Source organism: Echiichthys vipera (genome assembly GCF_963691815.1).
Source record: "Echiichthys vipera genome assembly, chromosome: 14".
In the NCBI taxonomy this organism is placed as follows: Eukaryota; Metazoa; Chordata; class Actinopteri; order Perciformes; family Trachinidae; genus Echiichthys; species Echiichthys vipera.
This window is the reverse complement of record NC_139839.1, coordinates 26,373,032-26,398,363: the sequence shown is the minus strand read 5'-3', so window position 1 is coordinate 26,398,363 and position 25,332 is coordinate 26,373,032. Positions and strand designations below refer to the sequence as shown.

The 25,332-nt window shown below is 40.7% G+C and overlaps 1 protein-coding gene across 1 annotated transcript in view; it reads right to left on the bottom strand.

The window, feature by feature from the left end:
• Positions 1 to 25,332, bottom strand: part of pknox2 (pbx/knotted 1 homeobox 2) — a 101,381-nt gene that overhangs the window by 18,660 nt on the left and 57,389 nt on the right. The window contains exon 4 of the mRNA XM_083926635.1: positions 1,826 to 1,997. Coding sequence (XP_083782761.1) covers positions 1,826 to 1,997 — 172 coding nt within the window. The remainder of the gene's footprint in view (positions 1 to 1,825; positions 1,998 to 25,332) is intronic.

Sequence of the window (25,332 nt, the reverse complement as noted above, 5' to 3'; positions counted from 1 at the left end):
TTGGAAAGTAACTGATGAATAACTTAAACATTTAAAGAAACTCTTCATTGTTACATTTGAGAGGAAAGTTTGGTGTGGTCATAGAATGGGTTGGGTTTGGTTCACTAAATTAGATAATAAACCCTCTTTAGTTATTTTAGCCTGTTTCTTTTTTTTGTTATGTTGCTGTTTTCGGTTTGAACCTACAGTTTTACATTTTAATATGTAAACATTTGTTTACATTTTGCTTTTGTCAAAACAAAAGTACATAAATAAAACCAATCAATTCAATTTTCGGAGGAAAATTAATCATTTAGATTAATCAATTAATCTATAAAATAGTCGATAGATTTATCAAGAAATAGTCGGCAACCCTATTGAGAATGTCGCAATATTTATTGGACAACCCCCTGTTGTTATAGATCCTATGTTCTAAACCTGTAGGACTCCAAATAGATTAAATATATTGTGCTGATTAGTTTAAGTCACTGTTGCCATGCCAATTGCTAAGTTTTGTTTTTCAGTATTTTCCTCAACACACTGTTACTTACAAGTAAACAAAGGCCTTAAAACAGCATTCAGACCATGACTGGGCATTAAAGAGATATCTTGCTTTAAATCCAGTTCTGTGTCATGGCAGTGTGGGCAATGCTATGCTCCACAGTGATTTCCACCATGGAGGGAAGCCAAACACCTTTCATCTGCACACATTGCAGTGACACAGAGCTAGTATAAAATCAGGAAAGTATCCCTTTAAGAATCCCCACTGAAACCTGGCCTAAATGAAGTCTCAAGGCTGAAGAGGAAAGTTTCAGTGTAGATTTTACAGGCTGATGTTCTGAAGCTGTCGAGGAAACTCTCCCTACGCCAAAGTGGAACCATTGCTCTGGCCAGACATTTTCAAATCATTTCTATGAATGTAATAGCAGTGGCCAAAGGAACTTCTATCAAATTAGATACTGATGGACAAATCTAATATTTAGCAGAGTATTTCATGGCAGTTGTGTTGCTAGAAAACTGCTTGGGCCTTGGTGTATTTCCTCACAGCTGGCATATTTTAAATGTTGTTTGAAAAAGATTAGAATCAATGGTTTTGTTTGTAGTGACATTTTAAACAGGACTCATTCTGTTCATGTACAGTGTTCATATAATTCTGTATTTTCTTCTCTTCAGCAGTTATCTGATCATCACCAGCTTGGCCTTTCTCATCTCTGTGCAGCACACTGTAGTGCACTCCCTCAAAGTCACCACTCAAGGTCAACAGAATGGACAGAAAAGTGCTTGGCCAAGGAGGAGATAAATCAGCTAATTAAAGTGTGCTCACTTAATCAAGGGACCAGTAACTCTTTGCCCATGGCAGCCAGTCAGGCCCAGTGTAACATTACTGTCCCGTGGAAGAGTTAGTGCCCTCTGGGAGGGATGCCCGTACCCAGTGCCTCATAAAACACACAGATGCAGGGTTAATTGACTGTTCAGCACTTGTCGGCCTGCCGTCCCAAGTACTGTAATGGCAAGAGTGCACTTTTTCTTCTTGTCTCTTTCTTTGTGTCTGTCTGGCTTCAACCCCTTCCCATCTTTTCTCAGTGAACATGATCAGCAGCCGCCTCTTAATTTGTAATTACTGCTAGCTGTTGTGAAAGGGGAAGTGCAGGAGGAGGATGGGGAAGATTACAGGAAAAAGGAGGGAATGATTAAGAGTACCAGTCTGATGAAGGCACATACTATAAACAGACAAACAGACATTTCTACAGCTTTATTATATTTACTCTCTTATTCTTCATTTAAGTCAAGCAGGTCCCCTATGTTGTGTCAATGATTACTCTGTATGTCACAGCAGTTGGCTTACCAAGTTGTCCAGCTCTGGATCTTCACTGAAGAAGGGCTTGTGTTCTCGCTCCTGCTGATGCACAAAATTTTCAATGTCCACATCAAAGCTGGCTGACGTGATGCATTCAGATCCTTGTGTGGCCTGCTCACATTTCTCAAACAACAACGCCAGCAGGGGAAATAATGGATGTCTGTGGAAAAATAGAGAAAAGCAAAGTGTATGTCACTTTGTATAGATGTTGTCTTTCAGCTTAATGCATGTGTATATTATTGATTGTGTATTAGAAATAAACGTTGGTGCATGATGAGTACATAACTGTAGCTTTGTCCCAAAAGTTTCATGAGTATGTTATTAATGCATTGTAGGAGCATTGGGCATTTGTGTGTTGCAACTACTGTTTTTTTTACAGGACACCCGCACATCCTCCCAGTGCACATGCTGCAATGTTGATTATCTTGGTATATTACATTAACCACATTATAGTTCTGTTTTGCTTATTGTATGCAATGGAACAAGGTACAATAATGTATCAGCTAAGGGGCCGTCCATAGAACGCGGTAGTTTTGAAACCATGTGTTTCTCTGCACAGTTTGGCCTTTCATCCACACGTTACTGCAGTTGTGGGCTCCTGAAACAGGAGTTCTTTTGTGTTTTCAGCAGTCATGTGTGGACAGGAAAACTGAAGAAAACCGCAATTTCTTGTCGACATTGTTCGACGTCACACTGTGCGACAGTTAAAGGTCAGTTGTATCCATGGAGACATGTGGATCACTCTAGACGTGACCAGCTGATGGAGTTGCTGTTATGGAAGACCTTGCCAAAAAACTGGTGCTATTTAACAACTTATCAGCACTTTGTGTGTGACTCGTACAACTAACAATCTGCCCGGCCTCGGTTCGCCATTTTTGTATTTCCAGTCGGAATTTCAGACTTGTGATTGGCTAAAATAGCCTTCCTGTTAGGAGCGCTATCACCACCTCCTGCTTTGGCATGTGCATGACATTGTTTGAGGCGGATTATGTGGTTTCATGTGGACGGAGATATTTTTGATCACACCGGTGGTGTGGACAGGAATTTGTTGCCAGGCAGAAAGTATACCTGGATAATGTAAATAAAACATTGCCTGCTACTTACAATGAACAACATTCTCCTTGACAGTAACTATCAGATACAGTCTACATGAACATGCTAGGAAATGTTGACCTTTTCAGTAGCTCTGCTGGAAACACTCTGTCCATCAGGGATATAGGGATATTACTGTCTGCTCTCATAGTTACAGCACTGTCTAATTCTCTGGTCTCTTTGCCAACACACTGAGAGTGATTTTCCCTATTGATACTTCACATTTATTTAACTGGTTATGTTACAAAATATTGGGATTATATTTATGTTATATTTGAACCAAAACAAATGTTTCCGACGTAAAAGTTTACAAAAAGTGATAAAAATAAACACATTTTGTTGTTTAAACTCATTTTTGTGTGTATTCATTAATTAAGTCATATACCAAAATCCATTTAAATTCAAAAATGTTGCTTCTTAAGTCAAATATTGATATGCGATTAATCTTGATTAATTTATTACAAAGCCTCTAATTAATTAGATACATTTTTTTAATCGTGTCCCCCACCACTAGTAATAAGATAATGTAGAGCAAGTGGGTCATCATTGTAGATGGAGCCCAGACATGGTAATGCAGCTTAATCACCCTGAAGGGGCTTCAAAATAATAACAATAATAAAATTAACAATAATAACCAGCTTGCTCTTAGTCTGTACATAATATTCTTATATAAACAGATTGTGTTACACATATCTCTATTCACCTGAAAAAGTCACCATGGCTAAAAGGGCCCTGGGTGTCTATGGTTTACCTTATGCAAAGACACATTAATAGATTCTGAACAGAGTGACTAAATAGAAAAAAAGAAAAAAAATCAAGACATTATACGAGCCCCACTAAAACCCTTCTCCCTCCTTCACTGTACTGTTAATAGTGTGGCAGATCCATGACATTCCCTAAAGGACATGCTGAACATACGGACAAGGTTCTGCTAGAGATCAAAAAAGGCCTTTAAGTGGATAGGATATGGTCCAGTGACAGCGCTAGGCTTCACTGTGTCACCTACATTGTTACCATCTGCCTTTTATAGGGAATGTCACTCACATAAGATCCCCCAGATACACTGTGCAATGGTCCATACTGTGCTGCTGTATGAAGTACATGCCAAATGATTGAGCATTTCCACTTTGAAAAAAAAGCTGCTGTCCTAACGGCCCGGGTGGCAGAACAAACTGAGACAGGAGACTGATTGAGAATAGATGAATATTTTTGCCCCAAAGACCTATATTTTAGAGTCTTGATGTCTGTTCTTATTCCAACAAGACTCTTTTTCTGCATTCTGCCTCTTCACTCCTCTCACACGCTGTCCTTTGTGTTACCTTTGACTCAGAGGAAACCCGGGGAAACTTCTCAAAATATGTCCCCAGCAAATTAACTATGATAAGAACTCTTGGCAGTATATTATATAACTCCTGTAAGCTGGTTACTACAAAATGAAGCCACGTTCATCTAGAGCGGTTTTTATCATTTAAAACATCAAAAAGCAGTGAAGAAGTAATTATTATTACAGTTCAGGAAAAGGCATATCCAGGACTGTTTCTTCATATTATTTAATGTCTCAAGCATTTCTTTTCCTACTCTGATTCTAGATGAAAGTGCCTATGTGTGGAAATTTAATGTGATTGTAGCATGTTTCAAATGTATCTGATTGCACAGTTTTAGTTTGTAGAAAAATCTATATAAAGGTGAACATTGGTGTAGTGATGTGCGGCTCTCAGCCCATTTATGTCCCTCCTGACCAGGGGCCTCATTCATAAAGCTTACTGCGCACAAAAACCTTACGTAGACTGGCAGAAATGTGCGGTACAATGTGTGGTGGCAAACGTTGGTATTTATAGAAATATTATTTGCAGAGAAGCGTGCATATTCCTACGCCAACTATGACCCGTGAGTAGAGTTTAAAGTTTTTCCGACTCTGGAATCAGCGTCACTCGATGGAAACACCATGAAATACAGCTGAGTCAGCAGAAAAAACACACACATTAACTATTAAATAACTGGCAGCAAATGTATTTCACACTGTATAAAGCCTAGTTGTAGTTGTGGCTAGGCTATACTAATATAGAAATATACTTGATTCACAGCTGCGGTTATGTTGCCACTCGCTCTGTTTATATTTATGTGAAATGCCTCTACTTAGGCTTCCGAACAACACTTTTTTCCTGTGATCTACCTCCGTGCAGCACCTCCATTTCCTCCTTTGCTTTTTCTGCCTTTTCCTCACGTCAGTCAATCTAACGTCCTCATTAAGATAGCACACATATTCATGAGCTATTTAGCATTTGCCATTTATGGAAAAAGTGGGATGGCACGGGGCGGAAATCATCCCCAAAGATTGCTTCCAAATGTGCGTTTTATTAATTTCCAAAAAGAAAATTGCGCAGCACATTCATGGTTTTGTGTGAATGCAATGTTTTTTGGCAATTCTACGCACAGTTTTATAAATGAGGCCCCTGATCTGTAAGGGGAGGAGCTGTGCATTGTTGTAACAAGGTGCATTTCGATACTAGCATAACCGAAATATCACTTGGTTGAAAATGGACCCAGCATCATTTGTCAATGCTCTGGGTTGTCCTGCATGTCAAATGCATGGCGCCCCACTAGAGTTGCTGTTTTAAGCATGGGGAAACACATGGTTAACGTTGTGAATTCACACTAAATACATGGTCAGCTTTAGGCAACAAAACCCCTTTCATAGGGTTTGAAAAAGATTGTGGTTCGGGTTAAAACAAGCGTGTTTGTAGTTTAACTAGATTAACACACAGGACACATGGGACATGAACGGGACACGAGCCGCGGCCTCCTGGGTCTCTGGTGTTTATTTTTCCCCATCCAACACCCCAACCTGCCTCCTTACCTTTGGTGCTCTTAATCTTGGAGCACTTACTCTGAGCGTCTAATATCACTGCAGATGGGTTAACCTGGTGAGTTTAGTGCCGACTCACAAGGCACCCTTGGGGAGGCCTAATCTTATGTACTATCCAGCCTATATTAGAATGTCTAGGTCTAGTTTTGGCTCACTTTCACACCTGTACAATAATTAATTTCCAGGTGTGAATTCTGTAGAATTTGCAGTGTCAGAAGAATCCGCTCCGGACATTTTCTAGGTTCTATCTTTCACACATGCAGCCCACAACAGGAGATTGTCCATGTAAGTTGCGTTCTCAATTACTGATATACTCTACTTGGTTTAGATGAGGGGTGAGGCCTGGGTAGAGCATTCAGGAGGGAGGAAATGATGCAGATTACAGCCAAACTACATGGTGAATGGAAGCGCAACGTACGCGGAGCAGAGTTTTTTTTACCCGCTACACAGACTCTGTTAGTAGTGTGTGACTGCTGCCAGCTTCACTGTGTGCCATTGAGTTTTATTACAGTTGTTTCTGCAGGTTTGCAATCTGTGCTACCTCATATTGCTCTCTGTTACAATGAGGTATGTATCTGAATAATTTCTCAACATATTGTACTACCCTGTCCGGGTAGCTGTGCACAGAGGGAGAAAAACAGCCACATATAACTAGAGCAGCAGTGCCCTGCCCTGGTGTGATAAAGTTGGGGCTTATGTGACTGTGGAGGAGGTTGTCACCAAAACAGGACTTTAAATCTAGACTGATCAACCCTAGATGAACCCTAGACTATATATATATATATATATATATATATATATATATATATATCTCAAAGATTTTTGCACTGATTGGTAGTTGTTTCCCTGATGATAATTGTCATATTTTTCTTCATTTTTATGTGTCATTGTGGTGGATATGTATTTGTGTGTATGTACACTGGAGATCAAAATTATAGAATAAAGTATTAATACTTGATTTACTCTGAAATATTGTTATTTTTTACTGTTCAGAATTTGATAGAATACCAACTGTGGCTATACCACTAATGAACTAGCACGTTTTTTACATAGCCAAGGCATAGTAAGGCACAGTAACCACTGTGTCAGAAGAGAAGATTTCAACAATGTTTTCTATAGGATTCAAAAATGAACAGGAAGTGTAGAGGCCACAGCTTTGAATGCCTTCAGCACATCTGCACCCACAGGACATCACTAGTTTCTGACACTGCTCTGGTTTGATCTTGGTCCATTCTGACTCTTCCACAGTTCACTAACTGGAGTGGGTTTCTTACACATTACTTTGTCACTAAGGATTTTCCAGAGATTCTCTATGGAGTTTAGATCTGGACTCTGATACTTCCTCCTCCAAAATCCTTCTTTTGACACTTTGGGTTTACTCATTCCCAGTCCGACGGTAAACGGTGTGTGTCTGTGAGCTGGGGGCGTGGTAATCTCCGGCAGGCTGCACCAGGTGCGATGTAAAATCCACTAATCACCCTCCTCCTGTATAAGAAGACCGGTCTTAATGTCACTCCTGATAGTCGCCAGATCCTTTTTGTCAGCAAGAGTGTGCTGCGTACCTGGCTTCCTCTTTGTGCTCTGTTTTTCTCTGTGTTGACTGAATGGATTGTAACTGTTCCTGCATTTTTTTGCTGCAGAGTTTGCTACTCATTCCTGCCTGCCTGCCTGTCTCCCTGCCAACCCACATGTTTGTTTCCTGTCACCTCAGCTTCTGGGTTGGAGAATTGTTTGTTCACCCAGAGGACGCCATAACCACTTGTAGGGATGCCTCATCTGGATTGTGGACCTCATTTGCACTGGGGACTCTCTGGAGAGCGCACCACCGCTCACCACGGAACTCACCAGCACCTTCTCCGTTTTCCCAGTGCACTGTGCACTTACATCGCACATTAAATCACTTTAAATTGACTCTGTGCTGTGTCCTGCGTTTGGGTCCCAGGGTTTTACGTGTTTCGTAACAAATGTCTAAGGAACCCCCTCCAGTTAGTGAACTGTGGATGAGACTGAGTCAGAATGGACCAAGATCACACCAGAGCAGTGTGAGTAACTAGTGATGTCCTGTGGGCACAGATGTGCTTAAGTCATTCAAAGCTGTGGCCTCTACACTTCCTGTTCATTTTTGAATCCTAGAGAAGAAAACATTGTTGAAATCTTCTCTTCTGACACAATGGTTACTGTTCTCTAATTTTGCGCACTGTTTTTTCACAAAATAAATTAAAAAAACATGCTAGTACAGCAGAGGTATAGACAGCGGATATTCTATCAAATTCTGAACAATAAAACAAAAACAATATTTCAGAATAAATCAAGTATTTATACTTTGTTCTCTAATTGTGATCTCCAGTGTATGTGTGGTGAGTGAATATCGCAGGGGACTGCACCGACATGGAGGCAGACTGGGCCTCTGCTCAGGCTCTAACCCATGGCTCTCATTTGCAGCCTTTAATAGTCGTCTATATTATACTCTAATCTGCCTGATCCCAATTTAATGCCGCTCCCTCAGCCAGACGTGGCAGGAATACTAAACAGGAGGGTCACGTGCAGAGTGGAGAGCCTCTGCCATGTCTGTTTAATGTGTGTGTTTGTGTGTGTGTGTGTGTGTGTGTGTGTTGGGGGGGGGGGGGGGGGGGGTAACTCATCACTGCAGACGGGGACTTCACAAGTTGTTGACTCTCACATCAAGTGTCTGAGTTAGTGGTTAATTCTTCTAATGTAGTGGTCATATAACCTAGTCTGTGAATGTTAATATCTACAGGAGAAGAATAAGACATCAGCCTGTGGTGTCAACAAAATTACACTTTTTGGAGTCGTGACTTTCTTCATAAAAAAATCACACAGACAGAATCACATACACTAACGCAGCTATTCACAGATATCTGCTATCAACAAGATGTAGCACTTCAAGGCTTGTCGGCCTAGGGGCATTGTGGGTAGAGCCATGAGTACACAACATCTTTATTGGCTGGTAAATTCAGACTACTGTCTGTACATGACAGAAAAACACCAATAGCTAATGTAAAAACAAAACAAGTGCAGGAATTAAGGAGGCAATATGATAGAGGAATGTCTAACATTTCAAAATAAATAAAAGTATTCCACAGAAAAACTTTTACTGTTATGAAGATGTTAAATGTTTGTCAGAAAATAATAATACACACAAATAATGTCTATATGACTGCAAATTAAAATATTGCTAGAAAGATATAATCATAATCAAAAAATATTTGATGTTCTTTTTTTTAACAAAGTCATTTTCATGTTATAAAATCGTTTTGTTTTTTTCACTAGAATGTGCCAAATTATTGTCTGTTGATAAGAAATGTTTCATGTTAACTTCCTCATATCCTATCTTGTTAAAACCAGAAAACTTTTATGTGTTGTCAAAATCAGTAAAACGTACATTGGAGCTTACATCTGCTATCCATTGCTTTGTGGACTACTGTTTTGAAGCCTAAAGTTTGGCATTTGTGCTTTCCCATCTTGTTATATTGTTGGCATAAATTAACATATTTGGACAAGAGGGCGGAGCTGGGGAGAAGTGCTAAGTAGCCTCTGTTTCAATGGCGCTGCACCTGGCTAAACGTTAAAGAGGAAAACTTTTACATATTTTCAACTGGCTGATGCAAGTCATCCGGTGGATTTTTCCAGCTGGGAGCTCCTGGCACTGCTGCCGTTCATCTGCATGTACTGCAGCAACACAGATCCAGTTTAAAATCAGCAGTTTCTCATAAGTTACCAGCTAATGCTATCGCTAGCTAGCTAGATTGGTTAGCAACATGAACCGACTGCTGATCAAGACCAACCAAAATGAAATCAAATGTGATTAAGTGAAAACACAGTGAAAAAAACACGGACAAAACCCAAAAACAAGCTTTTTTTATGTACATTGCCATGGATATGCATAGCAAAGCCTCTATCTTGCATGCTGTGTAGCCTTGCCCCTAAAACATATCCTGCTTTATCATCTATTTTTCACAAAATGGGACCATAATTTAATAATTGCTGTATTGAAAAAGACTTGAAACTAGTGATTGAGACCATAAACTCACTAGGAAAATGTTTACTGGGGTAATAAATCAAGTGAGACGTATGCTCATGTCCCAATTGACTTCTATATAATTAGACTATTTCCAGCAGGGGAGTCGCCCCATGCTGGACATTAGAAAGATTGCAGGTTAAAGGCACTTCAACATTGGCTTCACTCTTCTGACCCGAAAACTATGTTCATTATATTTTACAGTCTAAGGGTTTGAGTGAAGCATTATTTTAGCTTAGAATGACACAAGATGTCCCTTCCCTAATGTCACCTGGCCTTTCAGGAGGACCTCTATGGGTTCTCAGCCTGGTCATTGACAACTACAAATCTAATTTGACACCAGACAAAATAATCATGTATAGGCACAAAACTACGGAAGCATATTGCATTCACCACATAAAAAAAAATTGACACCTTATCTCGTAATGACAAGATCTTTTCTCGTACTTATGAGATCAGGATATCATAATTAATCTTCAATGTTATGAGAAACATTTCTTGTTTTAACAAGATACTTTATGTTTAATGCAAAGAGTTTTGTGATATAACAAGATCAATCCATGTTTCTTGTTAAACTGTAATCATCTGCTGTATCTAGTATTTTAATTTATGAACCGTTTTTGACTAGTCAAGCATGTACATATTGATCAGTATTTATAACCATTGTTGTATGTAATGTATATGCTGTTAGTGTTATTGTTCACCTTCCCAGGGACTAGAGATGCAAATTAGTTTCTGTCTGTATCGCTGTATCATGCATGAGATTTCAAGTATTCAAATGAATGTTTATTATGCATGGTCCATGTAAAATAAAACATGTAAAAAAAGAAATAGAACAACAAAAAAAGTCATAATAATATGACAACTATCTTTCTATAAAATTAAAAGCAATAGTTTTTGTGGTGGCAGCTGCCACATTATGCTATGTCTTTGGCTCACTCTAAAATATATCAAAAGTTGAAGAATGGTACCGCATTTTCTTTTTTGCCTTTCTATAACTGAATATGAGGCTGAATGATTTCATTATCAAAACCGCACTGAAGGTTTATATTCTGTTTTTATAGTAATTAAATGTGAAACATTAAAGTGATCTGAGATCTGAGAGGGAACCATGTTTAACTTTGTATTTTATTATAATTCCAGTCTAGTATGTTAATGCAAAACTCTCTCCACTAAATCCAAATTGCAAAATTTTCAGTTACCTTTCACATTATGCACCCTTAATTCAACCAACTTCTTCTAGCTTTCACAACTAACAATACCAAGAGAGCCTTCTCATTTATCAGCTGTTACTGTTCTCTAACAGAAACAATAAAGCATGTCTTGTTTAATGACACAGAGTCTAATCAACATTCAGAAACAGTAAAGTACAGTCACTGAAAGAACATTTGTTCAACAGACTTTGTTGAGCTGAAATGCTATTGAAATCTGTAAACAACGTGTTAACGCACATGGTGAGATGAGAATTTTATCTCGACAGCTTTGTTAAAGCGTGATGTGGACTAATTTGCATAAATGCAATTCAGTTCCTTTCTTTGCTCATTTATAGATGTTTCAAGTAGTTCTCAAACATGTTATGTGGAGCCATTAAAACAAAAGTGCTATAATTAAAGATATTAAAAGAAATGTTTTCAACCTGCCATTTTCCTGCTTAACCAGCCAAAATGCACAGAGAAAGCAAGAAGAAACATCTTTGACGGTGTTCTCGACTTTTTTGAAAGCTTTTTAGCTGAGAAAATTTGACATGATATGTTATGTAATAGAAAGCACGGTGGTGTGGTGGTTAGCACTGTCACCTCACAGCAAGTTCCTGGTTTGAATCCGGGCTGGGGCCCTTCTGTGTGGAGTTTGCATGTTCTCCCCGTGTCTGAGTGGGTTTTCTCCAGGTGCCTCCCACAGTCCAAAGACATGCATGTATTGCCCGTAGGTATGAATGTGAGTGAGAATGGTTGTCTGTCTCTGTTTGTCTCTATGTGCCCTGTGATAGACTGGCGTCCTGTCCAGGGTGTACCCCGCCTCACGCCCAATATCAGCTGGGATCGGCTCCAGCACCCCACAACCCTGTTAGGGACAAGCGACTGAAGATGGATGGATGGATGGATGGATGGATGGATGTTATGTAATGTTTTTTTTTTAGATTAGCTTTAATATCTGTGCTCTATGGGAATTGCAGGCTCTAAATTGTCATTGGTGCCAGATTTGGAATAAATTATGCAAAGGGCTAAAACTATCAAGGAAATCAGCATTTGCACAAGGAAACGTCTATCCTTCATGATGTCCACTGTGCACAGTTGGACCTTGCCAACTTGGAGCGAGGAAAAAACACTACCTTTTGGCGCTTTCAATGACCTTTACACAGGAAGTTGGGATTAGGTAGATGGGGTGTGAAAAGGCATGCATTTTTATGAACGTGAACATAATGTGTGTGGGTGAGTGCATGGTCACGCTATGTGTGCTTTCTAGTCTCCCACTCCCTCCTGCCACCATCCTTAGCCCCCCCAACCCCACCGCCACCCCCCACCCCCACATATCGGCTGCCAGAAGTGGCAGGTTCTATCTGCAGTGCGACGGAGCTGAGATTGCCGGCTGGGGGATCATTACAAGGGCCATAAAAGAGCGATTTACAGGAGGGCCAGTGAGTGGAGTCAGCACGGTCCCTACCCTACAGCACTGCATCGTGCTGGGTCACCAACGAAAAGCCCAAAATGGAGAATCAGAGGCCAGCGGGGGAACGTGATGACTTAAACATGAGGGTGATGATCGTGGCAGCTCTGGTGGCATCTGCTTTATGGTCGGTGAGTCACAGGCCGAAGAGGGAAGAGGTTGCCACTGACATTTTGCCGAAAACATGCCGTTAAAGGAAAGTTGAAATTTAGTAGCGCTCGAGACCGATGAGAGTGAATAACCCGTCGTCATACCAAATCTTCAAATACCGCTACTCTATCACTCAAGGGGGCCTTGTGCATCTGCATCAAATGCTGAGTGCTGTGACAAAATGGCTGCATAGACACCCTAAGAATGAGAACAGGCATTTTTGTGTTATGGGTAAGGATGTTACAATGCACTGAAGTCAGGATTCGATACAATTCGCAATACTGACTTCACAATACCATTTTCGGTTCTTTTTGACAAAATGACATTGAAGACAAATAATGAGTAATATGATCTCTTTATTAAAATCTACAAAACATTTTTTTCTCTTTAGGGCTGCCACTGAGGACTTTTATTCTAGGGATTCTTTGTAAATGTAATAACTATTTTCATTGATTGATTTTAGTCCAAAAAATCTAATTGATCGTTTCATTTAGGCTATGTGTTCATTTTGACAAACTGTACTGTACGTATGTCATTGTATAATGACATTTTTACATATTAAAATGCAAAACTGTAGGTTCAAACTGATGACAGCAACATGATGAAAAAGAAATAAGCTAAAATAAATGAGATCCAATGCACTTATTTACAATTAAATGACGTCACTTAATACTCCTGTTATTAACTTCTTCTAAAACAATCTCTGAGTTCCTCACGGATGGCTGAACTTCTCACCCTATCTCTAAGAAAGACTCCAGCCACCATCCTGAGAAAATCCATTGCGGCCGCTTGTACCCGCGTCTGTGAGGAACTCGGAGTAGAGCCGCTGCTCCTTTGCGTTGAAAGGAGCCAGTTGAGGTGGTTCAGAATCATCTGGTAAGGATGCACCCTGGGCGCCTCCCTAGGGAGGTGTTCCAGGCACGTCCAGCTGGGAGGAGGCCTCGGGGAAGACCCAGGACTAGGTGGAGAGATTATAGCTCCACACTGGCCTGGGAACGCCTCAGGACCCCCCAGTTAGAGCTGGTTAATGTGGCCCGGGAAACCTACTGGAGCCCCATGCAGGACTCCATTCAGGGTCTCCAAAAAGGCCAAACACTCTGAACTGGGCTCCGTGGCAAACCCGGCCACCAGGCGCTCACCGGCGAGCCCTCCGTAGGGGCCTGGCTCCAGACGGGGGCCCCGGGCTTCCTCCGGGCAGGGTCTGTTCCTTGTTTTTCCATAGAGTCTTTGTGAACCATTCTTAGTTTGGCCCCTTGCCTGAGACCACTCTGCCATGGGAGACCCTCCCAGGAGCACTAGGCTCCAGACAACACAGCCCTCAGGTTCACAGGGACACACAAACCTCTCCACCACGATAAAGTGATGGTTCCCGGAGAGGTGCATCATGGTACAGTTAAAAATTGATTTAAATGCGTGAAGATTTAAATGGGTTGGGATAAAAATTGAATCCTGATGTCCTTTTTAAACAGTCTAAAACATTTCAACGAGTTACATTCCATCAGTGTTTCTCTTATATTAATGCTGATGAGCACCGTTGTTGAAACTGTACACGATCATTAATATCCTCTGAGTGGTGAAATCAACGGGCACGTATGTACGGAAGCTGCGGTGCCCCTTGTGGTCGTTGTGCTACAGAGCAGAGGAGAGACACATGAAGTGAACTAAAAAACCCACACAAAAACAGATAACAACAGTAGAGCATGTCATCAATAGACTGACTCCTTAAAATATATGTATGACCAAACATCCTTACCCACCACCATAGGTTAGACAGGACAGCAACAATAACCATGCAATCAGATCAAACACGATAATACTATACAGATAAAAGTGTTCACATTTTTGATTACCTAAAAGCCAGTTTTAAAAATTGCAGTTGAATGTATGATAGGGGGTGCTGTTACTTAGTTGTATCGGTATTGTATTCCAAAGTTTAGAGGACCTCACAGAGAAACACAGTTTACCAAAGGAACTGGACCTCAGAGGGACTACACTATCCCCTCTTAGGGCAGACCTTGTGGTTCTGCCGTTTGAATTTTTCTGCTTTATGAAAGTGCAGAGTGGTGGGGGAGCCTTGCCATTTATAATCTTAAAAATTAGACAAGAATCAGCATGTTTTAAAAGATTTTCCCAGCTAATCAAGTTATGCTTGTCCAGGATGTTGCTATGGTGGTAAAACTGTTTCTGTCCAGAACTTTGAGAGCTTGTTTTTACAGTGATAGGATAGACCTTAATGCTGTGCTATTAACCTGGGTTCAGCTGGTCATATATATATATATATATATATATATATATATATATATATATATATATATATATATATATATATATATATGTACACTGTTTACTGTATATATGAGCTGTCACATTCAGATTCACACTTATTTACCTTCACAATTCTACTGAAATGGTTGAACTTATATTCTACATGTATTCACATCTATTATTTCTTCATTGTCAAATAGTCCTGGTTACTCTGGGAAAAAAACTGTTCAATAGATGGAAGCAGCACAACAACACAATGCTCAGCCTGAGGACTGACAGCTGTGAAAAATGGACATTTGAACACGGACACATTCCAATACCTATAGTAACACTCCACGCTCCTGCTGAGGAAGACTGTTGTACTACTGTCTCCAAGGTCAATAAACTTTGAATCAACAAGAAATACTATTTCACTTTGACACAAAAATTGGAGTTATACGGTTTCTACCAACAATAAAAATGTTTAAACCTGCAGCTGCAGAGCTGTGCACGAAAACAAGCTCAAATCAAAGCAGCATTGACATCTACGGAATAAGTCATGTTTGACTGTTTTTGCAATAATCTTGCGGGCCACCAAGGGGGTCCAGAAAGAGGTGGGTGTGGGGTTTGAAGGTATGTGTTTATGTGGATGTGTGTGTGTGTGTGTGTGTGTGTGTGTGTGTGTGTGTGTGTGTGTGTGTGTGTGTGTGTGTGTGTGTGTGTGAGCTGGAGAGAGAGAGAGATGGAGGTCTCTCACTCTCTCGGCTCCCCACTGTTTGCCAGTCTAATCAGGCCTGCTGTACCCCCGCATATTAGAAGCCAGTTTGTGGTGGAGTCCTGCTGTGTTTGCTCCCGACAAGGCCCCCGTTTCCCCAGGCTACATGTCTGAAGCACACCCTGTGTAAGGGTGTGTTTGTGTGTGTGTGTGTGTGTGTGTGTGTGTGTGTGTGTGTGTTAACTCTAGCTCCACACACACATACTGTACACATGTGAACACACACACACAAAGAACCCCAGGCACTATCTGAATAAATCCTGTCTCCTTTCCGCTACTTTTCAAACTCCCCTTTTCATCCTCATGTCTGGTCATGAACTTCACTTGGGGTTTTGTTTCTCTGAGGCCTCCTGAACCAAAAAGCTCCATCAACTCTGTGGTTTGTACAACATCTCTCCCAACACCAGTCATGAGCCGCGATGCAGGCTGAGTCTGCCTGTGAGGAATTGGCTGAAGTGAACAACAGATGCACACAGATGGGACATGAGACTGAAGTGTAATTTTTCTTCTAACTGAGAGTATAGTACGCCAGTATGACAATTAACAGAAGAACTAAAAAAAGAAAGAAAAAAACACTTACTTACAATAGACCAGCTCCTTCCTAAAGGTCTGGGGCGGCCCAAGGCAATAACACCCAAATAGTCAAAACCAGAACACTAGTGTATATACGGAATACAGGTAGAGACCATGTTGCGATGGTATCACAGTAGCCACAACACCAAATCAGACCAGGGGCATAAAGTGTGTCCTAAAAGGAGGGGGAATCGAGGAGAAGTCACGGCACCATATCGTGTCATATCGTATCATATCATTGCGGTACAACACATGCTCAGTAACATCTGGTCCGCAGTTGCCGAAAGGCTCAACAGCAGGCGCACTATCATAGAACATGGGGGTGATTGATTTATTTCACTGAGGCGCCTGCAGTTGGCCTTGGGTTGGAGTATATTGTATATGAAAAATAAAGATATGTAAATCCGCCATCCATTTGAGCGTTCCTAAAAAGTTCTGTCAGACTGAGCATGATCAAAGAGCATCTAAGCGAAAATGACTAATAGCGCCAACTGCTGTAACCCTCCAACAGCGCAGCTCCACTCACATTACATGTGTCATACCCCAAAGAGACGTGGCTCAGCCTCTTTCAATAAGCCTTGACTCCCTACTCCACTACGTCTAGTGACCTTGCTCGGACCACATCCATCTTTAAACTCCTTTATTCCACCTTCAGTTTGATCTCAACTACAAAACTGTAAAGATTTGCGACTGTATCTTGCACAGCTAGGATGCTATCGTGGTGACAGATTCTGTCCACATAAATACAGACAGACACCTGGAAAAAAAATACTCCTAACCTCCTCTGTGGTAGTTCCTGCTACAGTAGGGAACTCCAGGACCACATTTTGCCATTATGACACACATGGCACTGAACCCCCTGCAAATCCAATGATGCCAGTTTTTATTACTTATCTTTCTTATATTGTATTTTTTTCCACCATTATTTCATTTCTCTTTTTTCTTTTCCCTTTTTTAAGTCTCATTAATATAATTTTTTATTTTTGACTTCCTCTCATATGCTCCTCCTAAGACATACAGTACCTGCACATTCCTCGGGTTACATTAATAGACAACACACTTTCATGCAGAGAAATTCATTCAGTACAAATATAAAATATGTAAATGTAGTTCTCCCACTAACAAGAACAACATTTTTGTGTAATTCTCTGTATATTTTGTTACACCTTTGTCTGTATAAATAGTCACCATCTTTGACTATGCACCATTGCACTAATAGGAATATAAATACTTAAAAACAAAATTAAAATAAAAGACGTTTTAGAAGTGGCAGGTCCTAACTAAGCAAAATAAAAATAAAAATCATACTGAATTAGTTTTAGGCTTATCTAATAAACTGCAAACTGTGTGTGCTGTGTGTGTACACACACACCCCTGCAGTAGTGAACGTCAGAAAAGTCAGTCAAACACATTCTGCATCTAGCAAAAGTTCTTTTCATTGGTGAAACATAGACATGGAGATAACATTTCAGTCTGAATGACTCTGTTTCCAGAGGGCATTACTTGACAGCTGTGAAGTGCAAATGGTGTTCTATTCTGCTCTGTGTTCGCTGTAGGCCACTCTTGTGCCAAGAAAAGATAACACAGATTACTAAATTGCTCAAGTAAAAAATAAAGAGAAAGAATTGTGGACTTCCTTTCTCATCCAAAGCCAAGCAGTGAGGAAACTCATAAAACTGGGAATCTAAAAGAAACACCCAATAAAACCACTTGAGCTTTGACACAGTTTCCTGCATTCAGCAGCGACTGAGCACCAGCACACGCTGACCTGCTAAATGGAGGAGACAGCCTGTTTTTAAGCCCGTCAGACAGCGAGAGTCTTTGCGCTGCTGGAAGAGCAGCGCAGTAGTCGAGGATGCATTGATGCATTGTGGCAGTGAGGATAAACAGACTTTTTGGTGCATTACAGAGACAGACAAACACACAGGCGAGCGCGAATGTGGCCAACGGCATCTTTGGACGTGTCAAATTAAACGCACTCCCTCCTGTTGTGTGCTACATGAGAGGTCTTCAAATCTTCGCTTCTTTTATGCCGTTAATAACAAGTACATATACTAGCATAAACAAACCCCAGGATGGATACATTCCTGTGTGTCTTGGGGTTTGGCGACTGTCAGCATGACAGCAAGTTAACCTTCCCACAAATACACACACAAACCCTTAAATCCAGTCTCAATGCAAAGTACGCAGGCTGACCAGCATGGGAGAGGCTTTCAGCAAAGACACACTATGGAGGGGAGTGAATGATAATATGCACCATACAGGGTGCTGTACTGCAACACTGGCAGCTTTGTAAAAGGATTCCACCAGTGTCAAAACACAGGATTAATCTAATCGAAATCCTGTTTTCTTTCACTTTCTGGAGCAAATTATATTTGTTGCATTTCATCGAAAACTGTTTCTTGCGCCAAGTAGAGTTCATTATGTTTGATGAACAGGTTCATCTTGCAATTCATGCAAGTGGATTGGTTTGTTTCAACTGCCAGACATGTATTTATGATAACAGATTCTTGGTTAAATTAAAAATGTGGGTTTTCATACCAAAGTACTGTATCTTGTGTAGATAGTAACAGGAAGCAGCTTTAAGCCTTAATATACATGATGTAAACGGGTGAGTTACATAGAAATGCACCCCAGTACAGTTATCATGAAAGTGGAAACTAAAGAGACCAAACCATTTTTGTATCAGGCTGTAAACATGTTTATTTCTGCTGTAAAGTGGGCATTTTAACATTGTGGTCTATGGGGATTGATTCGCTTGGAGAACGCCTCAAGTGGCCGTCCAACGAACTGCAGTTCAGCCCAGAGGTTGCTGCTTTAATGACATACAGTGACAAACATAATTTTCAGCATCTTACTGATGTATTCCTCATGACTTAATACCAAACATGAGTTGGTTTTAGCTTAATTTAGTATCAGGACACTCACTTCACTTGTTGGTTACCTTCTGTGATGCGATGGGAAAAAAAGTGTTGCTGAAATTTGCTGATACCACTATCACTATATCCTGACAACACAACGAGACAGACCATCTGCCCAGGAGAGCCTATTTTATTGTGAACATTATAATTCAATAATACAAATCCATTTCAATTTGAATGTGTCTAAAACTTCCATTTGCCATACTTGATCAACGTTTTATAAAAGCAAGAGCTCACCTCAGGCTGAGATATGTTGATATGTTGTGATTCCTCTGCTTCATGTCGCCCCTTAGCTGTGATATATCCACAGCATACCACTGCCTGCCATGACTTATTACTTAAGTATACAGCAAGTGGAATACTGCATATGAGGACTTATGTAAAACTAGTCTTACTGGGTATTATTGATCCCCTCAGTTCTCTAGATGTAAAGCAAGTGAGTAGTTAACTCGAACAAACGGCAGACGTGAAGCGTGACCTGAAAACAGCGTGTTCTGGTAAAGCTCTTTTACAGCTCTTCTACCCGAGTTTTTTCTAAGCATCACAAGGACATTTCTGTTAATAACAGTAGGACTATTAAAATGTCTCTTTCAATTAAGCGCACGTTTCCATTTCTGAGCCAAATCAGCTTCCATCAGCTGCTAAAGTTACATTAGCAGCGCTAAAAAACAAAAGCCTCACCGGATTTTAATAAGATGCAGAGAATCCAGAAGGATCTTTATAGTAAATGTCACAACTCATTAGGCTAATTACCCTATCACACATTTACTCCACTGCTAATAACAAAGTAGGCAGAGAGACAGAGAGAGGGAGAGAGGAAACCACACATCTCCTCATAAAGTTGGCATTCTAGCAATTAGTGAAAAGAAACATTAAAGCCCACACAGACTTCCTGAGCAAAATAATTAAAGAACAAAATGGCAGAGATGCTGATTCTATGTGCTTTTCTCTTTTCAAAGTCTACAGTCCCCATATGAGCACTGTGTAGAGGCAGGAACACTGGCAGATCAGACTTCTATTAAAATAAGAGTGCTATTTGTGTGTGTGTGTGTGTGTGTGGGGGGGGGGGGGGGGGTTCGCATAATTTGACTCACTGTTGGAGACGGTGACTTGTGTAGTCAAATTTAATTGCGTTTATAACAAGGTAACAAGGTGCGTTTAGTCATTAGCTCCTTGCATGGGCAAAAATAATTCTGAAAATTCTAATCTGCTTTGCCTCCTCTGGGTACGGAACAGCAAGGATTTCACTTAAGAGCTACAAATAATCATGTTTTAACAGCACATGCTGGTGAGTCCTGAGCTCGTGTTGCTCCCTGAACTGAGTGCTGCCTCTGACACTGTGGATCACAACATTTTAATTGGCCATCGTACACATTTACATTTACACATTCTCCATAGCACCATTTAACCAGTAAGTAACTCAAGTTCCCATTTTATTTCCTTCCCATCCTGTTGTGGCACATAATATACAGCTAGATTTGCCTGAAAGTCTTTAGTCTTTAAAGGGCTTTTTTTGAAAGTGCTTATACTGAACTAAACATTTAAAACATTTTCTAAGAATTTAATCATCTTACTAACTGACTGTGTTTTAGAGGAGATGAGGCCAATAATAATTCAAACTACTACGATAACAACTCTACTGAAGTCTCTATAGTCTATTTAAATTTCTCTGTTCATGAAAAATTTCTCTCTCTCTCTGTCTTTATGTTAAGGTAGTTAAATATCATATATAGAAAATTAACACATGTTGTACACTAAGTCATATTTTAAAAATAAAATAACTGCTTCTTACATAATGTATTTATGTAAGAAACAGTTTCACGGTTTGACATCAAAGAGCGTTGATTTTTTCACCCAAAGAAAGAAAAGTGCATACAGAAAGTTTGGGTACTATGATTATTTGAGAGTGAGGTGAGAAGATGGATATCAATCTCATGTGTTTGGTACAGAGCTGGAATCAGGATTTGGTTAGCCTAGCTTGGCATAAAGACTGGAAACAGGGGCTTACAGCTAGCCTTGCTCAGTCCAACATGGATCCCACATATTAAAAGGTTGGATCTTGTGATTAAAATACTTTCGGACACCGTTCTTGCACCCAGCTCGTACAAACCATAAATCAGGATGTGGCTAATGAGTTCAACCATGGGCCACATTGTTGAATTGGGAGCCAATGTAGCTCTACAGGTGTGCTGTAGACGTGGACCTGCATGCTTTTAATTTCTTTGTTGACTATTATTTTCCACCATAATCCACCCTGCTCCTAGATTATGGTTTTCTTCTTTGTTTTATTTATTCATTCATGTTAAGTGCTTCCTGTTTTATTTTGTAACTAACCTCTTCTCTTGTTTCACATGGTTGTGTCTAGATAACCCAAGAAGTCTCATTATATGGTTATGGTTAGGCATTGACCTTGAATGGTTTAGGTTAGATGGTTATGGTTAGGCATTGACCTTGAATGGTGAAGGTTGGAATAGGTGATCGGAAGGCAAATCTTGCAAGAGTTTTTACGAGTTTTCGCAAATGGGTTACCATTTAGACACAACCGTTTCCATTCACTTCCTATGCTGCCTTTGTGTGTTTTCCTGCCAGTTTTGATTGTCTGTCCCGACCTGATTGGTTTCACCTGTCCCTCGTTAGTCCTGCAGTCACCTGACCTCCAATTTTGGTGTAATCAGTATATTATGTTATTTGTTAATTATTAGTCAAACTGTAAATTATTATAGTGGACATATTTTCAACATTAACTAATTATATTCTACAAATTTTAATAATAAATTGTAATTTTATTTTTTAAACACATCTTGCAACGTGATCACACCAGCCACAATGCCAAAACAGGGCAGCGGCCTAAAGTGGCCTATTTCCAACCCCCTACTACCGTCATCCTTGGTGGAATCACACCCATTTCCGAATTCTGCCTAAATTTTGTTCTCAACTACACACCTGTCATGTTTCCTAACTGGTGCTTGATGCTTCACAGCCGGGATGCTTCTGGGATGACAAAATCTGTCCACAGACAGACAGACAGACGGACAGACACACACAGACACACCCACATAAACACCTGACTAATACTCCTAATACACCTCCTCCGTGTTAGTTCTCGCCACAGTAGGTGTCTCCAGGACCACATTTTGCCATGACCCACACTCTCACTCACACACACACACACACACACACACACACACACACACACACACACACACACACACACACACACACACACACACACACACACACACACACACACACACACACACACACACACACACACACACACACACACACACACACCAAGGTAAAAACAATACCAGTGTTGCTGACACGGGGCGACTGTGGTTCAGAGGTAGAGCGGGTCATCCTTCATTCAGAAGATCAGTGGTTTGATCCCTGCATGTCGAGATGTCCTCGGGCAAGACACGGAACCTTAAAATGCTCCCAGTGGTGTGGATCGGTGTGTGAATGTGGTCTCCATGATTAGATTAGCTGATGGGCCTGTATCATCTGTGAAAATGGCTGAATGTGACAAGTAGTGTAAAAGTACCTTGAGTGGTCAGAAGACTAGAAATAAGACTGTACATATATTATACTAATAAAACTATAATAATATTGTTTTCTCATAGATGGTGCGACTTATTGCTGCCCAAGGGGGAATTGTTGGGTCTCTGTAAATCATAAATAAGTCATAGAGTTTGGTCTTTACCTACTCTATATGTTAAGGGTCCTGAGATAACTTTTATGATTTGGCACTGCAAATAAAATTGAATTAATTGAGTCATATTTCATATATAAGTCCATTTACCCTTTTACCAAAGGACGAAATGCTTAACAACTCACTTTCAAGCCAGCCGTTTCACTTGGGTATTCTGTCCAATAGATGAGCTGATTTCAACTGCTTTCAATGTTTGGTGTGCTTGACAAAGTACCGTGTGAACGCTAATCGAACCAAATTAAATATGCAACTAGAAAAGTGCACTCAGTAGAGTGCCAGCTGTGTCTCCCTCTCATTTCCCAAACAAAGAAGATTTAAATCTCACTCAATTGTCTATGCCAGCTCTATTAAGTCCAAAATACACTGCCGCCAAATGCAGACTCATGGACTCACTGTCCCACTTCACGCTGCTGTCCTTACCAACCTCGCTACTCCTGTACAGTCGTACTGTTTCCCACTTGCTCCCTGCTTTTACTGTACATCTCGGCTGCAGTAGCTCTATATTCAAGATGGAGGCGAAGCTCACAAAAACAAGGAATTATTGATCCCATAATATGCCTAAGATTTGGGGATCTTAACAAATTGGGTTGCAGATGCTCTGATTCAAACAAGACCAAACCTTTCTATGGATGTCGGTTTTTAAACCACCACAAAGGCCAAAATGTGGCCTGCGACTAACAAGGTAAGGCTTGTTTTTAGCCTAGCTGATGCTAGAAATGCTTGGTCACTGAAGCAGTTGTCGATCACTTGCGACCCCTACTGGGGAAGAAACACTGGTGAAATACCCTCAACAGAGGTATTCTTTTTCAAATAGCTGCTTGCTTAAACAAAACCACCACGGCTATAAAGCAGAGCATGAACTCAAGTAGTCAAGGTAATTTGCCAGCAGTAACGTTAGTGTTATTAGTTTGTATGGCAAACTTGACATGCTCGATCCGGCTCAACAGAGCCCTGAATACCTGTCCCTGCTGCTGCATATTCAAAGTTTATTATTATTGAATGTGTCATCTTTACAAATCGCACCAACATTGACACTACACGTCCTTGGGTCCCCAGCAATACACCTGCCAAGTGTGAAGTAGATCGGATGAATGGTTCTCGAGGTATGCAAAGGACACACACACACACACACACACACACACCCACACCCACACACACACACACGCACACACACACACAAACACACACACACACACACACACACTCACACACACACACACACACACACACACACACACACACACACACACACACACACACATAGGCAACATAACGTCTGACACAGGCTTTCTATATAGATCGATGGGATGATACTAGGTCATGTTTATTTGTATTTACAAGAGCCTTGTAGTGATATCTACAGCTGCTTTATATGAAACCATGCCAAACGTTTTGATGAAAACTACAACAGGAAAAACTTTTCAGAGCTTTTGTCAGGGGGACAAATATGTTTGTTGGAGGGCCGGATTTGGCTCACGGGTGGGCTGCCATACACTGTTAGTTTTTACATTTCTGTTTGTGTCTATATATTTCAAAAATAAGATATGTGCTTTAGAGGAATTGGATAAGATGTTCTTCCCACTCTCTTCTGGAAAGTCAGGCTAGCTGTTTTTCTCTGCTTTCAGTCTTTATGCTAAGCTACATACCCCAAACATGAGGTTGATCTTCTCATCTCACGCTCGGAAAAAAAGAAAACAAGTGGTGTTCCAAAGATGTTTAACTATTTCTTTTATCTATGCATTGACTTCAGTGTATGGTGTATGGATGCACATCGTCCTCCTGTTTGTTGCACCTCTGTGTAATTTCCAGCACTTTTACCACCGCACAACACAAACAATGCACACTGCTGCAAGTGTTCTTCTACTGTGCATGTTTAAAACTGTTTTACATTAATTAACACACCCAAGAGTGGATACACATATCCCAGCTCTTATAGAGGCACTCCAATCAAACAGCTAATAAAGTACATTAGCATTATTAACATTAATATATTCTCTTCAGAAGACAACAACAGAGCTGGATAGCTGAGACTACATTTAAATACACTTATAAATAATAAGGTCTGTATCATTGCTACAAACATTCTTGTTGTGATTAGCTCCTACTGTGAGCTTCCTGTGTTCCCCTTTCCTGTGTGTGTGGTTTAGGGAAGGAAGAGGAGGAAAGTGGGGATCCAGAAAGCCCATGTAGTGGAAGAAGGGCTGAGACACCCCCGCCCCTCCCCCACATACGCCACACACCACCCGGAGCTGCTCCAAACATGGCTGCTCACATCAAAGGCAGCCCTGTATCTCAGAGGAGCTGCTAAGGACTTTACAGCAGCTTGCCTCAGGCCTGAACACGGGGGCTCACACCTCCTCAGACAGCAGTGGTGATACCCACGGGTGGGACCTGAGGAGCTGGGACAGACGGCCCAACACAGTCTGCGGTATCATCGTTACAGGAAGGGCTGCACCAGG